The 25,814-nt window shown below is 48.0% G+C and overlaps 2 protein-coding genes across 6 annotated transcripts in view; one reads left to right on the top strand and one right to left on the bottom strand.

The window, feature by feature from the left end:
• The window catches only part of cfap99 (cilia and flagella associated protein 99), a 218,573-nt gene extending 199,636 nt beyond the window's left edge, over positions 1-18,937 (bottom strand). For 2 of the 4 annotated variants that reach the window (XM_085972776.1, XM_085972864.1), the window contains exon 1: positions 18,823-18,933. The gene's annotated coding sequence lies outside the window, so the exon portion shown is untranslated. Of the gene's footprint in view, positions 1-18,822 lie in introns of all 4 variants that reach the window. The other 2 variants (XM_085972952.1, XM_085973036.1) reach the window with 2 other exon arrangements.
• A 652-nt stretch (positions 18,938-19,589) lies between these two features.
• The window catches only part of zfyve28 (zinc finger, FYVE domain containing 28), a 243,262-nt gene continuing 237,037 nt past the window's right edge, over positions 19,590-25,814 (top strand). For both annotated transcript variants that reach the window (XM_085972658.1, XM_085972573.1), the window contains exon 1: positions 19,590-19,877. In XM_085972658.1, coding sequence (XP_085828784.1) covers positions 19,842-19,877 — 36 coding nt within the window. In that variant the 5' untranslated portion in view covers positions 19,590-19,841. The remainder of the gene's footprint in view (positions 19,878-25,814) is intronic.

The raw sequence follows: 25,814 nt of genomic DNA, 5'->3' as shown, positions 1-25,814 counted from the left end.
GGCCTTTTGTATTCCTATAGCGTTCTAAGGGAGACTTACAGGGCAAGACAGAATCTTGGAACTCTGATTAATGCCTAAACGACCTTAGCATCCCTCTGGCAAATGATGATATCGTCCGAATCCCTCTCTTGTGCACTACTTTAGTTCTACATCACTCATGTTGAATATCGGTAATGCGATTCCTAGGCCAGTTTTACTTCACTTTAGTTTTGTACAGTGTAAGCAGTTGGATACTCAGGGACTCAAGGGATACGGGGATAGTGGAGTTGAGGTCGAAGATCAGCCATGATCTTCTACCTCAATGGTGGAGCAGGCTCGAGGGGCCGTATGGCCTATTCCTGCTCCTAATTCTTATGTTCTAATGAAGCAAGATACATCACACTGAGCTATGAAACTCTTGTAGCCTTTCTGATCCCACTCCCTTCATTTTTTTTATTCGTTTATGGGATCTGGGCATCGCTGGCAAGGCCAGCATTTATTGCCCATCCCGAGTTGCCCTTGAGAAGGTGGTGGTGAGCCGCCTTCTTGAACTGCTGCAGTCCATGTGGTGAAGGCACTCCCACAGTGCTCTTTGGTAGGGAGTTCCAGGATTTTGACCCAGCGACGATGTAGGATCGGCGATATACTTCTAAGTCAGGATGGTGTGTGACTTGGAGGGAAACTTGGAGGTGGTGGTGTTCCCATGCGCCTGCTGCCCTTGTCCTTCTAGGTGGAAGAGGTCACGGGTTTGGGAGGTGCTGCCGAAGAAGCCTTGATGAGTTGCTGCACTGCATCTTGTAGATGGTACACACTGCAGCCACAGTGCACCAGTGGTGGAGGGAGTGAATGTTTAAGGTGGTCGATGGGGTGCCAATCAAGCGGGCTGCTTTGTCCTGGATGGTGTCGAGCATCTTGAGTGTTATTGGAGCTGCACTCATCCAGGCAAGTGGAGAGTATTCCATCACACTCCTTACTTGTGCCTTGTAGATGGTGGAAAGGCTTTGGGGAGTCTACATACATACATACATGTCTTGCATGAGGTGTTGGAATGACCTATGGGCTCCTCCATTACCTTTAGCTTCACAACTTGCTTGAGATGCACACTTATTGCAGAGGGCAAGAGATGAAAGTGTAATTTATCCCCCAGGTGATTTATTCTCATTTATTCTGCAATGTCACGACTGCAAAAACAGCATTGTAATTACTGCACACTGCAGGCAGAACTGCTTTGCCAAGAAATGTTCTGGCTGAATAAAAAATTGCGATGGAATTGGGATTTTCGCGGTCTATCGTGCACATAAAAATAAAATGACCAGCTTGCAATGTTTACGCTTCAGCTTACTTAACCGTTCACTACGGCGCCTATTTAAAGTAATCACTGAATGCACAGCTCGAGGGTGTTTAGAATAGATTCTGGACAACATTCTAGCTTCAGATACACAATGAAACATCCAAGCCAATCTGTCCCTTAAGTAAACAATGGCAGAAAATTGGATTACAGTCATAATACATTCGACATCTTCTATTAGGGTCCTTAATTAATTCCTGGGCTCGGTCCTCGATTGATTTCCAAAATATGTAATCGGCGATTGGAGTGAAATACCAGTTATGGTTTATCAGATTGTGTGGAACAGGGAGTTCGAGATCGGCACCTGGCTAAAGAGAACATGGTCATAAGCGATTAATTCAAGAATGAGACGAAGATGGGCTATTGCCATAATTCTCAAATATTCATATTTGGTCATGGATTAAAGCTGACCCACTTGTACTGGAAAACAAACAGTTTTAAAGCTTGCAACTGCTGCACGGATGCCTGGGAGGCAGAGGCACTGGCTTGGCTGGGGTGGCGCACCGCCTTGTCTGCTGGAGTGTCTCACACTTGGAAACAAAAAACCAAAAAAACCTTCTGCTGAACGGAGCAAGAAATCGAGAAAACCACGGAGCAGATTCAACAACCCCAACCAGAGCAGCCCACGCGGAATAGCGGCTCTTCAGTCACGGGTGGACTTACCCCAGGAACGTTTCATGATCTGGTTCACGCTCGATACCAGAGACAACCAGGTATACACGACCCACATACTTTCCCCAGAATCAGAGTGGAAGAGCAACATGATAATCACTCCATTAATGTGCTATTATCATTCCTAATGGGGCATCCCCTAATAGGTGCTTTCACCCCGCCCCAAATAAATAAAGTGATTGTTGTGTATGTACCTTTAAGAGAATAACTGGTCTCAGACTGCAGTACCGGCAGTGACCACCCCTGTATAAAAGGCGCTAGAGAGCCTCTGTTGTTTAGTTTCGTTATGGACTTCCACCAGTAAAGATCTGTTTGTTTTCACTCCTGCTAGTCCGTGTCTCAATCATTCACGGACTTAACACTGGCGACGAGTAAGAAACGAACTTACCTGCAACTCAGCAGCAGCTCCGACGACGTTGTTGAAGGGCGGAGCCAGAAGAAAAAAAGAGGCCATTGAAACTCGAGAAACGGGCGTCGACCATCAATCATCGATTTACAAACTTGCAGGAGAGACTGTCCAGAGCCAGGCTGGGTTCCTCGGTCTGTGGTTTCCCAGCTAATCGGGCTGGTGGCAGGTAGTGCTCTGATCCTTCCTGGGCTGCGGCGGGCTGAAGCTCGATCGGGTGGCTTTTCAACGGGGCCGGGCAGCGAGTCGGGAAGCAAAGAGAGAGAGAGAGAGAGAGGGTGGAGCACACAGGGCGCGGCCGGTGTTTCGAAGCCGGGCAGCGTTCGGACCTCAGAAGAGGGAGGGAAGTGTCCCAGAGGGTCCGCTCCACGACGGGAAGATAATAAAAGAAAAAGAATTAATATTTAACGCGCAGGAAACTGTGGAAAGCAGCGCTAACAACAGCGGGGAAGAAGACAAAGCGCGGGAGGCGCCATTTTGTTAAATCGGGGAAGAAGGCAAAGCGCGGGAGGCGCCATTTTAGATTTGCAAGATGCCGAAGACTGGCTGTATCACTGCTTTTGATAATACATTAGAGGACTGGACCACATATGTGGAAAGAGTCGAGGTATATTTCGAGGCAAACGAAATAGCGGAGGGGAAAAAGGCATCGATATTGCTAAACTTAATGGGCGCTAGAACGTACGGCCTATTGCGGGATCTGATTACTCTAGCCAAACCGAAGGCGAAGAGTTTTAACGAAATTGTTGCTGTCCCACAGGAACACTTAAACCCTGCACCGCTGTTGATAGCAGAAAGATTTAAATTCTACAGGAGAACTCAGCACAAAGATGAGAGCAATGCTGAGTATCTTACGGAACTACGCAAGCTATCAAAGCACTGCCAGTTCGGAGCAGGACTGGCAGATACCCTACGGGACAAATTTGTCTGTGGACTCCTGAGTGAAGGAACACAGAAGAAGTTACTCTCAGAAAAAGAGCTGACGCTAGATAAGGCTTTCAGCGTGGCAGTATCGTATGAAGCAGCAGCCAGGGGAGCTGCAGAAATTCAACAAAAACCACAGGAATACGGCACCCACGAAATGACACGGGGATTTGCAAAATGTTATCGCTGCGGCAGAACTAACCATGACCAGAAGGACTGCTGGTCCAAAGACAAAATATGCAGACAATGCGGGAAGATTGGACACATTGCACGAGTTTGTAGGTCTGGGAAGAAGACCAGCGACAACAAAAAGGTGACTAAGGAACCGTACAAGAAAGTACAAAAGATGACGGACAGCAGTTCCAAAGACCAGATGAGCGATAGTGAATCCGGAAACAGGAGACTAAGCTGTCTCAAACTTCACAATGTAATCGCAAAAGAGGATCACCGAACCATTTGGGTCACTCTCACGATAGCAGGGTCCCAAGTTAAAATGGAATTGGATACAGGATCAGCGCTAACCGTCATGAATCGACGAGACTACGAGCGGCTATTTTCACACATACCCTTGAGAGAGACGTCCATCGTCTTGACGACGTATACGGGGCAAAAAGTATACCACAGAGGAAAAATAAGGGTGCCTGTCGAATACAATGGCAAGAAAATACGGAAATTGTATCTCTACATACTGCCAAATGGTGGACCACCGTTATTGGGACAGGAATGGATCAGGAAGATAAACTTAGATGGCATTCCATTCATGCAATGACGGTGGACGGTAAAAAAAATGAAGACGTCACTCCTGGACGATTGTCAACAATCTTAGCTAACGCCAAAGAGGTATTTCAACAAGAACTGGGCACGCTTAAAGGCATAACCGCCTCGATAAAAATAGAAGAGAATGCAGTTCCCAAGTTTTTCCAAAGCGAGACCGGTACCATATGCAATTCGCCCAGCCGTCGAGGCAGAGCTGGAGAATCTGGAGAAGGCAGGCGTGTTGTCTAAGGTCAACTGGAGCGAGTGGGCGACACCCATCGTTCCTGTCATGAAGAAAACGTTAAGCAATAAGTCCGGAGAGCCAAGGAAGATTCGCATCTGTGGGGATTTCAAGGTGACGGTGAACCCTGTCCTTCGCACAGTACAATATCCTCTTCCAAGGATAGAAGACATCTTCGCCTCGCTGTCTGGAGGGAAGCGTTTTACAAAAATTGACCTAGTACAAGCATATTTGCAGATGGAGGTTGAAGAGTCCTCTAGGAAGTATCTCACGATACACACTCACAAAGGTCTTTACCAGTATCATCGATTGGTATTCGGAGTAGCATCGGCTCCGGCGATATGGTAAAGAGCGATGGAACAAGTCCTGCAAGGGATTCCGGGGACTCAGTGTTACTTGGACGACATCCTTGTAACAGGTGAAGATGACAGTGAACACCTTAACAACCTAGAACAGGTGCTCACTAGACTACGGGAACATGGGCTGCGAGCCAACCGCCCCAAGTGCGAATTTTTTAAGAAACAGATATCGTATTGTGGCCACGTGATTGATGAAGAGGGGTTACATAAGTCCCCTGACAAAATTGAAGTGGTTGTTAAGGCCCCAGCGCCTGAAAATGTGTCGCAACTGAGGTCATTCCTCGGGTTGGTGAATTACTATCATAAGTTTTTGCCGAATTTGTCGACAATTCTGCACCCACTGAACGCCCTGCTACGAACGGGGGTAGCATGGAAATGGAGCGATGATTGTAAGCGTGCTTTTCAGAAGAGTAAGGACTTAATCACTTCAAAGGAAGTATTGGCTCACTACAACCCAGCACTGCCAATCAGGCTGGCGTGTGATGCGTCTCCCTACGGCATTGGGGCGGTACTATCACATAAATTCCTTGATGGTTTGGAGAGGCCGATAGCTTTTGCGTCACGCTCGTTAACTTCTGCCGAGCGTAACTACGCCCAGATTGACAGAGAGGCCCTCAGCCTAGTGTGGGGGGTGAAGAAGTTCAATCACTATCTGCATGGTCAAAAATTTACTCTACTAACCGATCATCAACCTCTTGTCTCCATTTTCAACCCTCAGAAGGGCGTACCGATAATGACAGCACAACGGCTGCAGAGATGGTCCCTTTTCCTAGGGGCACACCAATATGACATCGAGTACAAAGGAACTAAACAGCATGGAAATGCTGATGGATTGTCACGTCTACCGTTGCCGACGGTGGAAGAAGAAGACCTTGCAGTGGATCCAATGGAGTTATTCCACTCGACCATAGTCGAATGTCTCCCTGTGACGAATGCAAACATAGAAAAGGAAACACGGAATGACCCGACACTATCACGGGTCTATGATTTAACGGTGAAGGGATGGCCAGCACATGGCGAACCACTGCTGCCAGCATTCTCGCCGAGAAGAGAACAGCTGTCAGTGTGCAGAGGAACCTTGATGTGTGGATCCAGAGTAGTAATTCCACCTAAGTTGACAGAGTGCTCAATGAGCTTCATGAGGGTCATCTGGGTGGGGTAAAAATGAAGAGTTTAGCCAGAACGTTTGTGTGGTGGCCGGGAATCGATAGAGAAATCGAAGAGATGACCAAGAGCTGTGCAGGATGCCAGAAGGTCCAAAACGCCCCACCACAAGCTCCTCTACATCCATGGGAGTGGCCCTCATCTCCATGGCAAAGGGTGCACATTGATTTTGCTGGTCCCTTCATGGACTCGATGTTTTTAATTGCGGTGGATGCACATTCAAAGTGGCCAGAGGTAATAAAAATGTCCTCAACCACCACGGAAAAAACTATCACAGTTTTACGAACCATATTCGCCAGGAATGGGCTGCCTGAACAGATTTGCTCTGACAATGGACCACAGTTTGTGTCTGAAGAGTTCCGGAGGTTCTTAAAGAACAATGGTGTTAAGCATTACACATCTGCCCCATATCATCCAGCCACTAATGGATTGGCCGAGAGGTTTGTCCAAACATTCAAGAAGGCTATCAAGGCAATGTGTAATGAAGATATACCCCTACAACACAAGGTGGACAACTTCTTGTTTGCCTACCGGAATGCGACACATGCGGTTACCAACCAAACTCCAGCCATGATGTTCTTCAATCGAAGACTACGATGATGCTTGGATTTGGTTAAGCCAAACATCTGAAGAGATGTGGAGAACAGGCAGTTTCAGAATATGAATGAAAGGCCGACCAGGAGTTTTAAGATAGGTCAACCAGTTTTGGCCCGGGACTACCGCACTGAGAAATGGCAGCCAGGAACGATTTGTACACGACAAGGACCTCTCATGTATACCATGGACGTTGGGGAGAGCATTGTAAGACGCCATGCTGACCAGATTCTAGAGTCACGGGAAAACGTCAACTCCACACCACGATCTGATACACCTGGTAATGAAATCGACGTTCCAATTGCAGCTACCGCAGAACCGGTAATATTGGAAGCAGATGAACCAAACAACGACATTGATCCCGACTCAACATTGCCAGAAGAACCTGATACCCCAAAGAGGCGTTATCCAGACAGAATCAGGAAGCCTCCTCAAAGACTGAACTTATAATTGCTTAAACTTAACCAATGTATCTAGCAACAGTAATTGTGATTGTAACTAGTTATCATTTAGTTGTTAAATGAATGTTATGTACTGTTTATCTAAAAGGGGAGGAATTGTTGTGTATGTACCTTTAAGAGAATAACTGGTCTCAGACTGCAGTACCGGCAGTGACCACCCCTGTATAAAAGGTGCTAGAGAGCCTCTGTTGTTTAGTTTCGTTTTGGACTTCCACCAGTAAAGATCTGTTTGTTTTCACTCCTGCTAGTCCGTGTCTCAATCATTCACGGACTTAACAGTGATCCCTTTTCAAATTCATTGTTCACACAAAGAATGCTGGTGCAGTTTTAACACAAACATCATCTATCGGATGCTTGTAAACTCTTTGAATTGTGGTCTTGATGCAAGTTGAAAGACCACAAAGATCATGGCTGATCTTCTACCTCTGAATCCCTGTTTTGAAATGATAACTATTATTTTCTCTAGTACGATAGCAAAATACTGCGGATGCTGGAAATCCGAAATAACAACAGAAAATGCTGGAAAAACTCAACAGGCCAGGCAACATCCGTGCAGAGAGAAATAGAGTCAACGTTTCAGGTCGAAACCCTTCCTCAGTCCTGATGAAGGGTTTCGACCTGAAACGTTGACTCTATTTCTCTCTCCACGGATGTTGCCTGGCCTGCTGAGTTTTTCCAGCATTTTCTGTTGTTATTTATTATTCTCTCTATATGTAGGAGTATACTAAATCAGCTTGAAACTGACTATTGCTAAAAATCGCGAAAGGAAAATAATCGCTTGCAGTGCCATGGCATTTTACTTTGCGACCTTTCAATGAACTTTTCTGAGGCGACATAGGTCACATCATTCAAAAATGCACAGCTTTAAACATCGTAAGCGTCTCGCTTTATATTAATCCAGAGAACACGGCCAATGTACCAAACCACTTTACATTGCATAGAATTCTTTAAAAGTTATGTTAAACTTTGGTTAGATGACACTTGGAGTACTGAGCACAGTTCTGGTCTCCATATTACAAAAAGGATATTGAAACACTGGAGAAAGTGCAAAAAAGATTTACAAGGGTGATATCAGAACTGAGTACATCTATCAAGAAAGACAGAATAAACTGGGGCGCTTTTCTCTAGAAAAGAGGTGACCTGATCTTTCAAATTATGAAAGAGTTCGACGGGGTAGATGTGAAGATTAAAAAAAAAAAATCATTTATGGGATGTGGGCGTCGCTGGCAAGCCATCATTTATTGCCCATCCCGAGTTGCCCTCGAAGGTGGTGGTGAGCCGCCTTATTGAACCGCTGCAGTCCGTGTGGTGAAGGTACTCCCACAGTGCTGTTAGGTAGGGAGTTCCAGGACTTTGACCTAGCGACGATGAAGGATCGGTGATATATATCTAAGTCAGGATGGTGTGTGACTTGGAGGGGAACTTGGAGGTGGTGGTGTTCCTATCCGCCTGCTGCCCTTGTCCTTCTAGGTGGAAGAGGTCATGGGTTTGGGAGGTGCTGCCGAAGAAGCCTTGGCAAATTGCTGTAGTGCACTGGAAGGAGGACATATTCACTGGAAGGAGACACCGCGGGACACGTTCACTGGAAGGAGACACACCGCGGGACACACTCACTGGAAAGAGACACACCGCGGGTCACACTCACTAGAAGGAGACACCGCGGGACACACTCACTGGAAGGAGACACCGCGGGACACACTCGCTGGAAGGAGACACCGCAGGACACACTCGCTGGAAGGAGACACCGCGGGACACACTCGCTGGAAGGAGACGCCGCGGGACACACTCGCTGGAAGGAAACACCGCGGGACACACTCGCTGGAAGGAAACACCGCGGGACACACTCGCTGGAAGGAGACACCGCGGGACACACTCGCTGGAAGGAGACACCGCGGGACACACTCGCTGGAAGGAGACACCGCGGGACACACTCGCTGGAAGGAGACACTGCGGGACACACTCACTGGAAGGAGACACACTATAAGGAGGTCGGGACCCAGGAGTGAGGACAGGGCCCAGGAGCGAGGTCGGGACCCAGGGGCGAGGACGAGGTCCAGGGGCGAGGACGAGCCCAGCAGCGAGGTCGAGGCCCAGGAGTGGCGCAGCGTGGACCAGCAGCGGGGTCGGGGCCCAGGAGTGGCGCAGCATGGACCAGCAGCGGGGTCGGGAGGACTACACTGCAGCCTATGAAACCCAGGCAGACAGGACCTGCGGGAAGGAGGGAGGAGGACAGTAGCAGTATGTTTGTGTGTGTGTGCTAGGCCGTTGTAGCAGAGCCTGGTCTCCAATCATCTTGGATCCCCTTGCCATTGGACCAAGACCTTGCTCTGTCAAGCCCGTGTGGTAGCTGGTGTGCAACAGCCATCCCGCGTTAAAAGAATTCATGCACAGGTATCTTCCACCCTTTAAAATGAAGTTCGGGACCTGGAAGGTCAGGACCCTCATGGCCAACCCCAACAGCGACAGACCGGAACGCCGTACTGCTATCGTTGCCCGGGAGCTCAGACGTTTTGACATAGACATTGCCGCCCTAAGTGAGATCCGGCGGGCAGGGGAAGGCCAGCTCAAGGAGCAAGGCGGTGGTTACACCTTCTTCTGGAAAGGCAAACCCGAAGAAGAACGCCGCCTCCATGGGGTAGGCTTCGCCATAAAAATGAGCTAGTTGAACGTCTCAGAGACTCCCCTTGCAGAATAAACGAACGCCTCATGACTCTACGGCTCACCCTTGCCTGGAACCAGTGCGCTACGGTCATCAGTGCGTACGCCCCAACACTGGACGCCACAGATGAGACCAAAGAGAAATTCTACTCCAGCCTCGAACAATCCCTGTCCTGAGTCCCAACGGGTGACAAGATGATCCTCCTTGGCGACTTTAACGCCAGAGTTGGAAAGGACACAGACCTCTGGGAAGGTGTGATTGGCAGAGAGGGGGTAGGGAAAGCCAACTCCAACGGTACCCTCCTCCTGACGAAATGCTTGGAACATGGCCTTGTCATAACCAACGCCTTGTTCCGGCAGAGAGACAAGTACAAGGCTTCGTGGCAACACCCTCGCTCCAAGCATTGGCATCTGCTGGACTACGTCATCATCTGAGCGAGGGACCGCAATGACTGCCACATCACCCGCGCCATGACAGGAGCTGACGACTGCTGGACAGACCACCGCCTAATCTGCTCTGTCATCTCCATCAACATAGCCCCAAAACAGCGGTGGGAACAGAAGCAATGCCGCAGGAAAATCAACGCGGGAGCACTCAAAGACCCCACTAAGAAAGCCCAATTCAACCTGCGCCTCACAACCAACCTGGCGACTCCCAGTGATTCAGAGACACAGAGTGTCCGCAGCGTCTGGTCTGTATTCAAGGTCTCCATAATCAGCACCATTGACCCACCCCACTGTATGCCTCAGAGACATGGACCATGTACAGCAGGCACCTCAAAGCACTGAAGCGGTACCACCAACGCTGCCTCTGCAAGATCCTGCAAATCCATTGGCAGGATAGGCGCACCAATATCAAGTGTTCTCGCTCAGGTCAACATCCCCAGCATCGAAGCTTTGACCACGCTCGATCAGCTCCGATGGACGGGCCACATTGTCCGCATGCCCGGTAAGAGACTCCCAAAACAAGCGCTCTACTCGGAGCTCCAACACGGCAAGAGAGCCACAGGTGGGCAGAGGAAATGCTTCAAGGACACCCTCAAAGCCTCCTTGAAAAAGTGCAACATCCCCACCGACACCTGGGAATCCCTGGCCCAGGACCGCATAAAATGGAGGAGAAGCATCCGGGAAGGCGCCGAACACCTCGAGTCTCTTCGGGAGCAAGTGGAAGCCAAGCGCAAGCTGCAGAAGGAGCGCACGTCAACCCAAGCACCCCACCCGCCCCTTCAACCACCGTCTGCCCCACCTGTGACACAGACTGTAGGTCCCGCATTGGACTCATCAGTCAACTGAGAACTCATTTTTAGTGTGGAAGCAAGTCATCCTTGGTTCTGAGTGACTGCCTAAGAAGAAGAAGAGATGGTACACACTGCAGCCACGGAGCGCCGGTGGTGGAGGGAGTGAATGTTTAAGGTGGTGGATGGGGTGCCAATCAAGTGGGCTGCTTTGTCCTGGATGGTGTCGAGCTTCTTGAGTGTTGTTGGAGCTGCACTCACCCAGGCAAGTGGAGGGTATTCCATCACTTTTAATCGGTTTCATTTCCTGCTTTTTTCTCAGTTGTGAAGAACCTGAAACGTTGACTCTCTTTCTCTCTCCACGGATGTTGCCTGGCCTGCTGAGTTTTTCCAGCGTTTTCTGTTGTTATTTCGGATTTCCAGCATCCGCAGTATTTTGCTATCGTATTGCATCACTCTCCTGACTTGTGCCTTGTAGATGGTGGAAAGGCTTTGGGGAGTCAGGAGGTGAGACACTCGCCGCAGAATACCCAGCCTCTGACCTGCTCTTATTGCCACAGTATTTATGTGGCTGGTCCAGTTAAGTTTCTGGCCAATGGTGACCCCCCCAGGATGTTGATGGTGGGGGATTCGGTGATGGTAATGCCATGGGGCAGTGGTTAGACTCTCGCTTGTTGGAGATAGTCATTGCCTGGCACTCGTGTGGCGCGAATGTTACATGCCACTTATCAGCCCAAGCCTGCTTGCCTCTCTTCCGCGGTCACGTTCGTGCCCCGGGTGGCCCTGGAGATGGAGTACGTGGTGTCTGCCGGCACGCTCGAGGTGTTCCGCGACCGTTGGGCACCGCATGGACTGGAGTGCTTCATCAACCCCAGTGACGTAAGAAAACTACTAGGCACTTGGTCTAAGCGTTAAACAAAGCTTTAATCAACTGTTTTACAACATGGAGGTGTAGTTGTGTCCTTCACTAGTTCCTGTTAAGAATGTCCTGCGAAAGCTGGGCCCATGCCCGAGTATTTATACTCTCCCTGGACAGCGCCACCCGTAGGCCGCTCAGTATTATTTCATAAGTCTTTCTTTCATGAATGACTGATTCAGGTCACCCAGTAACCACATTTTAATTCAATTGTTAAGTTTCATTTGACGTATTTTTTTTAAGTTAGTTTTTTTTTGTCTCTTGATTGCAGCAAAAGAGCAGCCCAAGCCTGAATGTTGTCCAGGTCTTGTTGCATGCCGGCATAGACTGCTTCATTATCTGAGGAGCTGTGAATGGCACTGATCACTGTGCAGTCATCAGTGAACATCCCCATTTCTGACCTTTTGATGGAGGGAAGGTCGTTGATGAAGCAGCTGAAGATGGTTGGGCCGAGGACACTGCCCTGAGGAACTCCTGCAGGGATGCCCTGGGGCTGAGATAATTGACCTCCAACAACCACAACCATCTTCCTTTGTGCTCGATCTGACTCCAGCCAGTGGAGAGTTTTCCCCTTGATTAAGATAAGAACATAAGAAATAGGAGCAGGAATAGGCCATTCGGCCCTTCGAGCCTGTTCCGCCATCCAATGAGATCATGGCTGATCTTCTGCCTCAACTCCATTCACCGGCCCTATCGCCATATCCCGTGATGCCTTTACTAGTCAGAAATCTATCAACTTCTGTTTTGAATATACCCAATGACTGAGCCTCCACAGCCCTCTGGGGTAGAGAATTCCAAAGATTCACCATCCTCTGTGTGAAGAAATTTCTTCTCATCTCAGTCCTGAATGGCCTACCCTTTATCCTGAGGCTGCGACCCCTGGTTCTAGACTCCCCAGCCAAGGGAAACATTCTCCCACCATCCACCCTATCAAGCCCTGTAATAATTTTGTATGCTTCAATGAGATCCCCTCTCATTCTTCTGAATTTAAGAGAATACAGGCCTAGTTTACTCAATCTCAAAGAGTGGTGAACCTGTGGAATTCTCTACCACAGAAGGCAGTTGAGGCCAATTCATTAAATATATTCAAGAAGGAGTTGGATATATTTCTTGAGGCAAAAGGGATCAAGGGATATGGGGAGAAAGCAGGGGCAGGGTACTGAATTTGGATGATCACCATTGATCACCATTCGAGACTCATCAGATACTGACGCAGTCTGTGTCCATATGCAGCAAGACCTGGACAACATTCAGACTTGGGCTGACAAGTGGCAAGTAACATTCGCACCACACAAGTGCCAGGCAATGAGCATCTCCAACAAGCGAGACTCTAACCATCTCCCCTTGACATTCAATGGCATTACCATCGCTGAATCCCCCACTATCAACATCCTGGGGGTTACCATTGATCAGAAACTGAACTGGACCAGCCATATAAATACTGTGGCTACAAGAGCAGGCCAGAGGCTGGGAATTCTGCGGCGAGTGTCTCACCTCCTGACTCCCCAAAGCCTTTCCACCATCTACAAAGCACAAGTCAGGGGTGTGATGGAATACTCTCCACTTGCCTGGATGAGTGCAGCTCCAACAACACTCAAGAAGCTCGACACCATTCAGGATAAAGCAGCCCGCTTGATTGGCACTCCATCCACCACCTTCAACATTCACTCCCTCCACCACCGGCGCACTGTGGCTGCAGTGTGTACCATCTACAAGATGCACTGCAGCAACTCGCCAAAGCTCCTTCAACAGCACCTTCCAAACCCGCGACCTCTACCACTTAGAAGGACAAGGGCAGCAGACGCATGGGAACATCACCACCTACAAGTTCCACTCCAAGCCACACACCATCCTGACTTGGACCTGTATCGCCGTTCCTTCACTGTCACTGGGCCAAAATCCTGGAACTCCCTTCCTAACAACATTGTGGGTGTACCTGCACCATATGGACTGCAGCGGTTCAAGAAGGCGGCTCGCCACCATCTTCTCAAGGGCTATTAAGGATGGACACTAAATGCAGGCCTAGCCAGCGACGCCCACATCCCATCAATGAATATATATATATTTTTTTAAATGGCGGAGCAGGCTCGAGGGGCCGAATGACCTACTCCTGCTCCTATCTTCTATGTTTCTCATACGACAGTCCCGCCATCCCAGGAATCAGTCTGGTGAACCTTTGTTGCACTCCCTCTATGGCAAGTATATCCTTCCTTAGGTAAGGAGAGCAAAATTGTACACAGTACTCCAGGTGTGGTCTCACCTAAGCCCTATATAATTGGAGTAAGACTTCTTCACTCCTGTACTCAAATCCTCTTGTAATTCCCATTGACTTCAGTTTTACTGGGGCTCCTTGATGCCACACTCGGTCAAATGCTGCCTTGATGTCAAGGGCAGTCACTCTCACCTCACTTCAGATGTTTTCACTTGTGGGCGTGTCCAAAACTTGGAAGTGTAGTGAACAGTGAGGAGGATAGGGATAGACTTCAAGAGAACATAGACAGGTTGGTGAAATGGGCGAACACGTGGCAGATTAAATTTAATGCAGAAAAGTGTAAAGTGATACATTTTGGTAGGAAGAACGAGGAGAGGCAATAGAAACTAAAGGGTACAATTCTAAAGGGGGAGCAGGAACAGAGAGACATAGAAACATAGAAGATAGGAGCGGGAGTAGGCCATTCGGCCCCTCGAGCCTGCTCCGCCATTCAATGAGATCATGGCTGATCGTCCAAATTCAGTACCCTGTCCCTGCTTTCTCCCCATATCCCTTGATCCCTTTAGCCTTAAGAAATATATCTAACTCCTTCTTGAATATCTATATATATAAATCGGTCGATCTGTCTGTCTGTCCTCGGGTGTGCGCTTGTCCGGCTATGCGCTCGAAAGTTATAGAGCGTACCTACGCGTGCGTTACGTCGAAAGAAAGCTTACCTTTCCAAAATGGTCTTAAGCGTATTTACATTTCGGCCGGGCAAAAATCGCGCCCGCGGTATCCGAAAAACCTTCAACATTCCGCTCATTAGCATCTCATTATCCGCTCATTAACGACAGAGTGACCTCAAGGTCGACCAATCGTACACCGGGTTGCTGCCGCGTGCGGCCGGGCCCTCCTACGGTCGAGTGACGGGACGATTGACCAATCCTACGCTTTGGTCACCTGACGGTCGTGTGTGGGCGGGCCTTATCGTTCTGAACCGAGGTGAGTAGCCGCCATCTTGCTTCCATTCTTTTTCCTGCTTTCTGCGTCTTTCTTTTCAAATATACATTTCCAGCAAAATAAAATTGAATTTATTGAATTGTTTTAAAAAAAACTTCATTCATTTGTTAATATTTTCTGTAACCTGAAGATTCTTTTTCCTACCTTTCCCCGTTTTTGTTAGGCCTGAAAGCCTGGGTGTTTCTTGCCCAGCCAGGCCCGACCTAGGTAATTCTCCCACGGCTTCTGCTGAGCTCCTCACGCCCCCCCCGCCGCCGTGTCACGTTACCCGGGGCAACGGCGTCAGCCACGAGGGTCAGGGTGCGCGCGCAGCAGGAGCAGCTGAGACGCGGCGTCTCTCTCTGTTCCGCGCTCGGCTCGGGCGGTGGGGGGGGGGGGGGCTTTCGGGAGTGCGGATCTCGGCCGGGGCTTGGTGAGCGGGAAGGGTTACCCCGGCAACCGGGCCTGCCGGCCGTCTCGCACAGCCGCAATTGGCGGCCTTCAAGCCGGCTCGGCCGGGGGGGGCGGGGCTCGGAGAGCGGGGCTCTCGGGAGTGCGGAGCGGGGCGGGGTGGGGCTCGGAGAGCGGGGCTCTCGGGACTGCGTGGCGGGCGGGGCTCGGAGAGCGGGGCTCTCGGGAGTGGAGTGCGGGGCGGGGCGACGCGGCCGGTGCTCGGGAGGACGGGGGCTCGGAAGGGGGGGGGGGGAAGGGTTACCCCGGCAACCGGGCGTGGCCGTCTCTCAGCCTCAAGCCAGCTCACGCCTGTTCTCGGGGCTTGGCTCCATTTGCGGCCGCGGGCCACTCGCCCTCTCTCTCTCCTTCCCTCTGTCTCTCTCCCCCCCTCCTCTCCCCCCCTCCTCTCCCCTCCCCGCCCCCCCCCGCCCTCCTCCCCCCTCCTCCCCGCCGTCCCCTCCCCCCCTCCCCTCCCTCTCTTCCCCCCAGTCGCTCTCTCGCTTCCCCCCAGTCGCTCTCTCGCTTCCCCCCAGTCGCTCTCTCTCTTCCCCCCAGTCGCTCTCTCTCTTCCCCCCAGTCGCTCTCTCTCTTCCCCCCCAGTCGCTCTCTCTCTTCCCCCCCCAGTCGCTCTCTCTCTTCCCCCCAGTCGCGCTCTCTCTCTCTTCCAACAACAACATGCCCTCGAAAAAGCCTCGGCACCGCCGGGCACTCCAGCTAGTATTTAATGAATTGGCCTCTACTGCCTTCTGTGGTAGAGAATTCCACAGGTTCACCACTCTCTGGGTGAAGAAATTCCTCCTCATCTCTGTCCTAAATGGCTTACCCCTTATCTTTAGACTGTGACCCCTGGTTCTGGACTCCCCCGCCATCGGGAACATCCTTCCTGCATCTCATCTGTCTAGTCCTGTTAGAATTTTATAAGTTTCAATGAGATCCTCTCTCATTCTTCTAAACTCCAGCGAGTACAAGCCCAATCAACCCAATCTCTCCTCATACGTCATTCCTGCCATCCCAGGTATCAGCCTGGTGAATCTTCGCTGCACTCCCTCCATGGCAAGAACATCCTTCCTCAGATAAGGTGACCAAAACTGCACACAATACTCAAGGTGTGGTCTCACCAAGGCCCTGTACAACTGCAGCAAGACATCCTTGTTCCTGTACTCAAACCCTCTCGCTACAAAGGCCAACATACCATTTGCCTTCTTAACCGCCTGCTGCACCTGCATGCTTACCTTCAGCGACTGGTGCACAAGGACACCCAGGTCTCGTTGCACTTCCCCTTCTCCCAATCTAATGCCGTTCAGATAATAATCTGCCTTCCTGTTTTTGCCACCAAAGTGGATAACCTCGCATTTATCCACATTATACTGCATCTGCCATTCTTCTGCCCAATCACCCAACCTGTCCAAATCATACTGGAGTTTCTCGGCAAACTTGGAGATATTACATCTAGTTCCCTCATCTAGATAATTAATATATCTATATATAGCTGGGGTCCTGGGACCGATTCCTGCGGTACCCCACTCGTCACTGCCTGCCATTCGGAAAAAGACCCGTTTATTCCAACTCTTTGCTTCCTGTCTGCCAACCAGTTCTCTATCCAAGTCAGTACCTTGCCCCCAATCCCATGTGCCTTAACTTTACACGCTAATCTCTTATGCGGGACCTTATCAAAAGCCTTCTGAAAGTCCAAATACACCACATCCACTGGTTCTCCCTTATCTATTTTACCAGTTACATCCTCAAAAAATTCCAGTATATTAGTCAAGCACGATTTACCTTTTGTAAATCCATGTTGACTTTGTCCTATCCTGTCACTGTTTTCTAAGTGCTCTATTACATCTTTTATAATGGACTCTAGCATTTTCCCCACTACCGATGTCAGGCTTACCGGTCTGTAATTCCCTGTTTTCTCTCTACCACCTTTTTTGAATAGTGGGGTTACATTAGACCTGGGGATATGTGTGCACAAATTGTTGAAGGTGGCAAGGCAGGTTGAGAAAGCGGTTAAAAAAGCTTAAGGGATCCTGGGCTTCATAAATAAAGGCATAGGGTACAGGTTTGCCAATTGCTTATTTTAATTGAAGTTAATGGAAATTCTGATTTTATACATTACCTTTAATAGATCAGCTACCCAGATAGTCTAAACTTCAGCATATAGAAAGGGGAACGTTGATTAATTATAAGCTGGAAATCCAAGGTGGTTAGTTATCAGAACAGCTGAGCTCGGTACATATTACCATGTTAGCCACATATGCTTTTATAAATAGCATCGGGTATATACTTCCATTTAAATATTTAAAAAATACTGCTGAAAGCCCAACAGTTCCATCAGGAGTGAACTGACAGCATATTTTACAGACTGATCTTTCCAAGTGATGTTATTGGCCTGACAGCTCTGGCATGTTAGATGAAATAAAACTAGCTTTCAATGTACTTCTTACAAAGCGGTCAGTACAGAAAAATGTCAGGATTCAGATTTATAAAATATTTTAATATAGGACGCAAATCGTCATTTCTGCTGTTGACAACGGGTTGGCAATAGCAGTTCTAATAATTTGCCCAAACACTCTAACCCCAACTGCTAACTCCAACCAGAACCACAGATACCTGATAACCCCTAACCCTCACCACTCAGCCCCAATACCCTTAACCCCTAACTCTCAGCCCCAATACCCTTTACCCCTAACCCTCTGCCCCAATACCCTTAACCCCTAACCCTCAGCACTCAGCCCCAATACCCTTAACCCCTAACCCTCAGCCCCAGTACCCTTAACCCCTAACCCTTAGCACTCAGCCCCAATACCCTTAACCCCTAACCCTCAGCCCCTATACCCTTAACCCCTAACCCTTAGCACTCAGCCCCAATACCCTTAACCGTCAGCTCTCAGCCCCAATACCCTGAACCCCTAACCGTCAGCACTCAGCCCCAATACCCTTAACCCCTAACCCTCAGCCCCAATACCCTTAACCCTAACTCTCAGCCCCAATATCCTTAACCCCTAACCCTCAGCCCCAATACCCTTAACCCCTAACCCTCAGCACTCAGCCCTAATACCCTTAACCCTTAGCCCCAATACCCTTAACCCCTAACCCTCAGCCCCAATACCCTTAACCCCTAACCCTCAGCCCCAATACCCTTAACCCTCAGCCCCTATACCCTTAACCTCTAACCCTCAGCACTCAGCCCCAATACCCTTAACCCCTAACCCTCAGCCCCAATACCCTTAACCCTCAGCCCCAATACCCTTAACCCCTAACCCTCACCCCCAATACCCGAACCCCGTACAAAGCCCAAACCCTTAATCGCGCGTTGTCAATACTCACTCGGATAAAATGTGGTATTTTAAAACCGATATTAAAAACTAACTTCAAATGAGAAAAGACGTAACAGTTACTCGAATCCTATTTTTAAACCCTCAACGATTTTTAATTGATGAGAAAATAAGAATAACCCACTTACTTCACAGTTTTAAGAGTCTCTGCTTTTTACCCCCAAGTGCATGAAGCCGGAGGGGGGAGGGGCTGGGTTGGCTCAGCGCACGGTACTGTGGGAGTTGTCGTCCTGAAGCCGCGTGTTGCCTTTAAGTGAACGACGGTCTCGAGCAAAATAACTACAATCCCCCTCGACTATTGCGCGGTGTACCGCGTCCACGTTCAATGCATGTTTGGCTGTCTCTAGGCAACGGTATCGACCTGCGGCAAGCGCGGACATAGATCCGACAAGAGCGCAGATGGCGAATGGGGTTTATTTTTGTCCAATGTTAAACATTTATTAATTACATTATGATGTCTCGATTTGAAAAAAATAATTTCTAAAACAGACTATTTCTCTGCTGTTTTGTCACCTGATTGGTCGGAAGCGATGTCAATCATCGCAGAGAGGCGGGAGCTTTGCGAAGGAGGGCGGGGGCTGTCGAGCGGAATGGTCACCTGATTGGTCAGAAAGGATGTCAATCACCCAAGTCCGGCGCGTGCGCGCGCGAGGGAGAGAAGCGGGAGCTGGTGGTCGCGGGGGGGAGTGGGCGGGGCCGCCAAGCGGTTGTGTGCAGTTTGGTCAGCTGACTGATGGTAAGGGATGTCAATCAGCGAAGAGAAGGCGGGGAGCTTTGGTGAAGAAGGGGCGGGGGCTGCCAAGCGGCTTTGTCAGCTGATTGGTGAGAAGCGATGTCAGTCAGCGAAAAGAGGCGGGAGCTCTGGGGGCGCGCGTCATTTCCGGTGCTGGTGCCGCCAGTGGGCTGTGGGGCAGTGTGGGATGGTGTTGTCATGTCAGCCGGGAGCCGGCGGCGTTGATGTTTTTGGTGGCGGTGCCTCCGCTTCTTCTGAGGAGGCGGTGGCGGAAGAAGCGAGTAGAAGCGACTTTAATGTCAGTAGCGTGAGATAGCGCCTGCTAACCGTGAGGAGGGGAAAAGCGGCGTCCGGTCCGTTGACAGCGGGCCCCCGTGGAGCGCGAGCTCAGGACAGCGGCGGCGACTAGCAAACATGAACAGGTTCCGAAAGTGGCTGTACAAGCCCAAGGTGAGTGCAGAGCTCCGTGCTCCTTTGTTGCTGCTTAGCACACATATGCATGCACACACACACACACACACACACACGGGGACTGGAATGCACATGTGGACGGGTTAAAAGATTAATTGCACCGTGAACATTTTATATCTATCACTTATCAAGTGATCCTTTTTTTTAATTTAACAACTGAATCGACAACTGCAAGAAGCAAGTGTGCAAACAATAGGTAGGTTACCGTCCAGCCCCCCCCCCCCACAAAATAACTAATGCACCAGGGTCACTATGCATGCACGCACGGTGCATGTGTTTTATTGCTATTTATTATTAAGAGTGCGTGCTTCTAAATCCATTGGCGAAACTTACGACTCTCTTTCTTCCCCCCCCCCCCGGGTCTCTTCCCAATTTTGTTTTAAAGTATTGAGGATTTCCCCTCTTCCTCGCCCCCCCCCCCAGTATTGAATGAAGAGTGAGGTGTGATTTGTGTTTTTAATGCGAAGAAAGAAGCCCAGAACAACTCTCTTACTGCATCGTTAGGGTGAAAGTACGATTGCAGCTTTACTGCAACTTTAACAACAATCGGTTCAAATGTCGATTGCGTTTTACAACGAGATTAGCGGGGGAAACTATTCAGGTTAACTTCTGCAGTGCTTTCGGGTTGCATTGTATCGCTGTTTTTCCTTTACTGAAATCGCAAGTATCAGGCATATTGGTTCGGAAGTTTAGCGTTTACGGGTAGTCTGAGGTTTCCCAATTGTTAAAGTGTATGTATAAGTTTATAGTCAAATCGTGTGTCTTTTTATTTCGTTAAATGAATCGTGGACACTATTATATACAATTTTGTTAGCCACATGGGAAATAGATAATGACATCTTTTGGAGGTTTTGGATTCGTTATGGTTGTGATCCAAATTTCTGTTGGCACCTACTTCATTTATGAATGGCTGCATTATCTCATTACCATCCCACCTGTCTAGCTTTTTCAGTTCTGTCTGGAGATTTGGGTGGTAGAAGAGCACCTTAACAGTAAAGGGCAGGAAAATCTGCTCCTCAGGCGATATGATTGCAATTAATCCTTCGGTTGCAATATTTTAAAAAAAATCTGCGGTCTCCAAGGAAGAATGATACAGAAAATAAATGTTAATAAATGTATTAACTGCACTGAAATTGTAGAATCGTCAATGGCTTGGAAACCATTAATAAGCTAGTTTATTTGCTGGATTAGACTGCTTTGGTGGATTATATCAGCAGTGATATGTTTTACTTTTCTGTTATGCTTGCTGTGACGCACACCAGGTCTTTGTTCTGGTCAAGCCTCATTTGGTAGATGTGTGGGAATGTTCTTCTTAAAGCTGCACTGTTTATTTTCACAGTGATGATTTTGTCTCTACATTTTGACAAGTTAGTTTCAGCACTTCTTGAGGGTGCATCCTGTAGTGTAAAATTGACAACTTTGCCAAATTAATTCTTGCTTTAACAGTATTCCCAGAAATGTTAAATGTTTGCAGGTCAGCTTTTGTTCTCACCTGATATGATTATGGAAATTGATTGCCCAGTATATATTTTATTATCTCGTTATAATTTATTTTTAAACGTTTATTTTTTCGACTCCCCAAAATGGTTTAGCAAGATAAAGGCTAAATTCTGACGAACGGTCATCGACCTGAAACGTCAACTCTGTTTCTCTCGCCACAGATGCTGTCTGACCTCAGTATTTCCAGCATTTTCTGTTTTTATTTCAGATTTCCAGCATCAGTATTTTGCTTTTGTATAAGGGCTAAAATTGGTTGGATTTACAAGTATGAGATTATGGTATCTTCCCTATTGTGATCTCCAATTTTCTTGCATTGATTTATTTCCTTTACAGATAATAATGAAGTTAATCTGTCGTACTTTGCAGTACAAAATTTTAACAGTGACTTGTTTTTCAAGTGACAAAAACAATCTGTGTTCAGTTTCCTGTCGAGTAGCCTTGGTGTGGATGTTTTTACGTAATGGCATGTGCCGAATGAAATGTTGAATGAATTATGCAAATGCTGACGTGACATTTTAAACAGACGTGTGGAAGATTTATCTCTTCACATACATGTAATCTTAGCCTCAACAGGGAATCATTTACTTCTTGGCCAGCTATTATACAAATTTTGGTTGTTGCTCAATTTTAATAGTTTATTAATAAAGTAAAATGAATGAGCTAGTTTTTTGTACTTAAAGGTTGTATCAACATTCCCATTATTTACCGCTTTCCAACTAAAATGAGTTCAGTGAGTTCATGCACAGTGTAGGGTGGTATTTGTTTATACAGACCAGAAGGCTCTGTTACTTCTGGATTAATTGACTGCAGATGTGGCAGTGGGTAGCTTGTTAAAATTAGACTCTGCTGCATGGATTGAAGGGCAAGGGTTGCTGTTGCACTTGACATTTGTTGACTGCTGCAGGAAGTGGGAGGATGTGATCCAGCTTGGCTGTTGCCACTCTTTGATAGCTTGCGAATAGGTATTGTCCAGAGTCGCAAGTGATAAACCACCACTGTGGTGAATTACTGGAGGGCTGCGAAACTCGACCACTTCAGAAGATGAGAGGTAAAAAGGAACAAATTTGCATTTTTAGGGCGCCTTTATCACATCCTCAGGATGTCCTAAAGCATTTTGTAACCATGAATTACTTTTTGAAGTGCCGTCAGTGTTATGTTGGCAAATGCGGCAGCCAGTTTGTATGCACAAGGTTTCATAGAAGATTATACATGGCAAATGGAGGCCATTTGGTCCATCGTGCCTATCTTTGCAAGAGCTATCCAATTAGTCTCGCTGTTTTCCCGCAGCTCTGCAAGTTGTTCCATTTGAAGTATTTATCCAATTACCTTTTGAATGTTACTATTGAATCTGCTTCCACTATCCTTTCAAGCAGTGCAAACCAGATCATCATAACTTGGTGTAAATAAATTTCTCCTCATCTCCCCTCTGGTTCTTTTGCCAACAAAAACCCCAAACTAATTACCAGTTAATTTGTTTTTTTTAAGTGGTGGGTTGAGGTAGGACATTGACAATTGTCTCCTGTTTTTCAAATAATGCCATGAGAGCTTTTCCGTCCACTCGAGCAGTCAGCCAGGTTCTGGGTTTAAAGTCTCATCCAAAAGGCAGCACCTCCAATAATGCAACACACCCTCAGTTTCTTCTTGGGCAGTCCCTCGGAACCGAGGATGACTTGCTTCCACATTAAAAATGAGTTCTCGGGTGACGGATGAGTCCAATGCGGGACCTACAGTCTCTGTCACAGGTGGGGCAGACGGTGGTTGAAGGGGCAGGTGGGTGGAGTGCTTGGGTTCATGTGCTTGCGCTTGGCTTCCACTTGCTTCCGGCGAAGAGACTCGAGTTCGGCGCCTTCCCGGATGCTTCTCCTCCATTTTGTGCGGTCTTGGGCCAGGGATTCCCAGGTGTCGGTGGGGATGTTCAACGACAGAGGATGGGACAACCTTGGATCTGGACTGGAGGCGACGGAGGTTGAACAGTTTCCCGTTTGTTCTGTAAATTAGCTCCACTCCAGCGGGGAGCTTACTGAGGGTGAGATGGAGTATTGTCGCAAGGAAGATCGAGAAGAGCGTTGGTGCGATGACACAGCCTTGCTTGACCCTGGTACGTACATGAATTGGGCCTGTGGTGGAACCGTTGGTCAGGATCACGGCTTGCATGTCGTCGTGAAGCAGGCGGAGGATGGTGACAAACGTTTGCGGGTAGCCGAATTTGAGGAGGACACTTCATAATCCCTCGTGGTTGACAGTGTCCAAGGCCTTTGTGAGGTCAAAGAAGGCCATGTACAGCGGTGGCGCTGTTCCCTGCATTTCTCTTGTAATTGGCGCGCGGTGAAGATCATGTCCATTGTGCCCCTTAGTGGGCGGAATCCACATTGCGACTCTGGGAGGAGCTCTTCAGCCACTGGGAGAAGGTGATTGAGGAGGATTCTTGCGATGACTTTCCCTGTGGCAGACAGCAGGGAAACTCCTCTGTAATGCCCTCAGTACTGCACAAGTGTCAACTGGTGCTTAGTTTGGTAGTTGGGTTTGAATCTACAATCTTCTGACTCAGTTGAGAGTGTTGAGGAATAAGGAGTGAGAATATTTGAATCAACGATCTGACACCCCCTCCCCCACCCCTTCCCAAGTTGAACTAGCAACTTGCTTTTCATTGAGCTGCTTGGAGGTGCATGTAATGGACTGTGATAACAGCGTTTATTCCTTTCTGTGGACAAAGTCTGGCTTCTACTTGCTATCCTTTTTCTTCCCATTGCTCTCACTCCTAGATATCATGGTAGAGAGCCTTGAGAAGAGCGTGTACCTGGTTCTGTATACAGGTGTTAACCGTGGCTCAGCCAGTAATGCTCTCGCCTGAGTCAGAAGGTTGTGGGTTCAAGATTCACTCCAGAGACTTGAGCACATAATCCAGGCTGACACTTGCAGTACTGAGGGAGTGCTGCACAGTCAGAGGTGCAGTCTTGCAAATGAGACGTTAAACCGAGGCTCTGTCTGCACTCTCGGGTGGATGTCAAAGATTCCAAGACACACTTTGCAGAAGGGCAGGAGGATTTCCTGGGCAATATTTATCCCTCAAATAACATTACTAAAACAGGTTATTGCTGTTTGTGGGACCTTGCTGTGTGCCAATCGGCTTCTGTGTTTCCTATACTATATTTCAAAAACTACCTTTGGCTGTAAAGCACTTTGGAATGTCTTCAAGTCGAAAAAGTGCTATAAAATGCAAGTTCATTACTTCTTAACAGGGCTACTAATCCAGAGGCCTGGACTAATAATCCAGAAGATGTAAGTTCTAATCCCAGCTTGAGAATTTGAATTACGTTTAAATCTGAAATAAAAAGCTGGTATCCGTAAAAGTGGCCATCAAGTTGTTGGGTTGTTGTAAAAATCCCAACTGGTTCACTAATATTGTTTAGGAAAGGAAACCTGTCTTTACCTGGTCAGGCCTATATGTGACTCCAGTTCCACTTAAATATCTTGACTCTTAACTGTTCTCCGAAGTGGCCTAGCAAGCATTCCTAGTTGTGCAGGACAGCTAGGGATGGTAATTGCCAGCCTCGTCGCCAATGCCCACATCCCGAGAATAATATATATAATATATATATATTAAAAAAAAAACCTGTGTGGTGTGTCAGTACAACAAGTATATCATGATATTTTAATGCAAAATTTTGTAAAGGAAACAGAAAAAACATCAAAACAATGTTTAATAATCTGTATTGTGGAACTAATGATTACAACTGCAGATTAAATGTAAAAAGGATGTTTGAATGTTGAGTATTCTCTCAGGCTAACATTTATATACTTCAGTAATTTCATTTGGAACTGGTGTATCATTAAAAACTAGAGCATCACTGCTGCGGTTTGGTTTGTGAAGATACTTGCGCCTGTAGAAATGTGAAAGGGCTGTTATTTTCTAAACCAGAAAATGCTTTGCACAGAAATGTATTAATACTTTGCCACTGGGTAACAGATTTCTGGGGATTCTATAAGTGGCAGCCCTTTAAATTGCCGGTTGGTGCTTGAGGTTGTCCTGGGTTGCTGGTTGGGAGCAGTTTCAATGAGAGTTTAGAAGATTGAGAAGGGATCTCATCGAAACCTATAAAATTCTGTCAGGTCTGGACAGACTAGATGCAGGAAGGATGTTCCCGATGGCCGGGGAGTCCAGAACCAGGGGTCATAGTCTAAGGATAAGGGGTAAGTCATTTAGGACTGAAATGAGGAGGAATTTCTTCACCCAGAGAGTGGTGAACCTGTGGAATTCTCTGCCACAGAGGGTGGTGGAGGCCAATTCATTAAATATATTCAAGAAAGAGTTGGATATATTTCTTAAGGCTAAAGGGATCAAGGGATATGGGGAGAAAGCAGGGACAGGGTACTGAGTTTGGATGATCAGCCATGATCTCATTGAATGGCGGAGCA

Source organism: Somniosus microcephalus, chromosome 1, assembly GCF_052327205.1.
Source record: "Somniosus microcephalus isolate GS21.2 chromosome 1, FLI_Smic_1.0, whole genome shotgun sequence".
In the NCBI taxonomy this organism is placed as follows: domain Eukaryota; kingdom Metazoa; phylum Chordata; class Chondrichthyes; order Squaliformes; family Somniosidae; genus Somniosus; species Somniosus microcephalus.
Note: the sequence above shows the minus strand (reverse complement) of the source record. Positions and strands in the feature narration are given on the sequence as shown.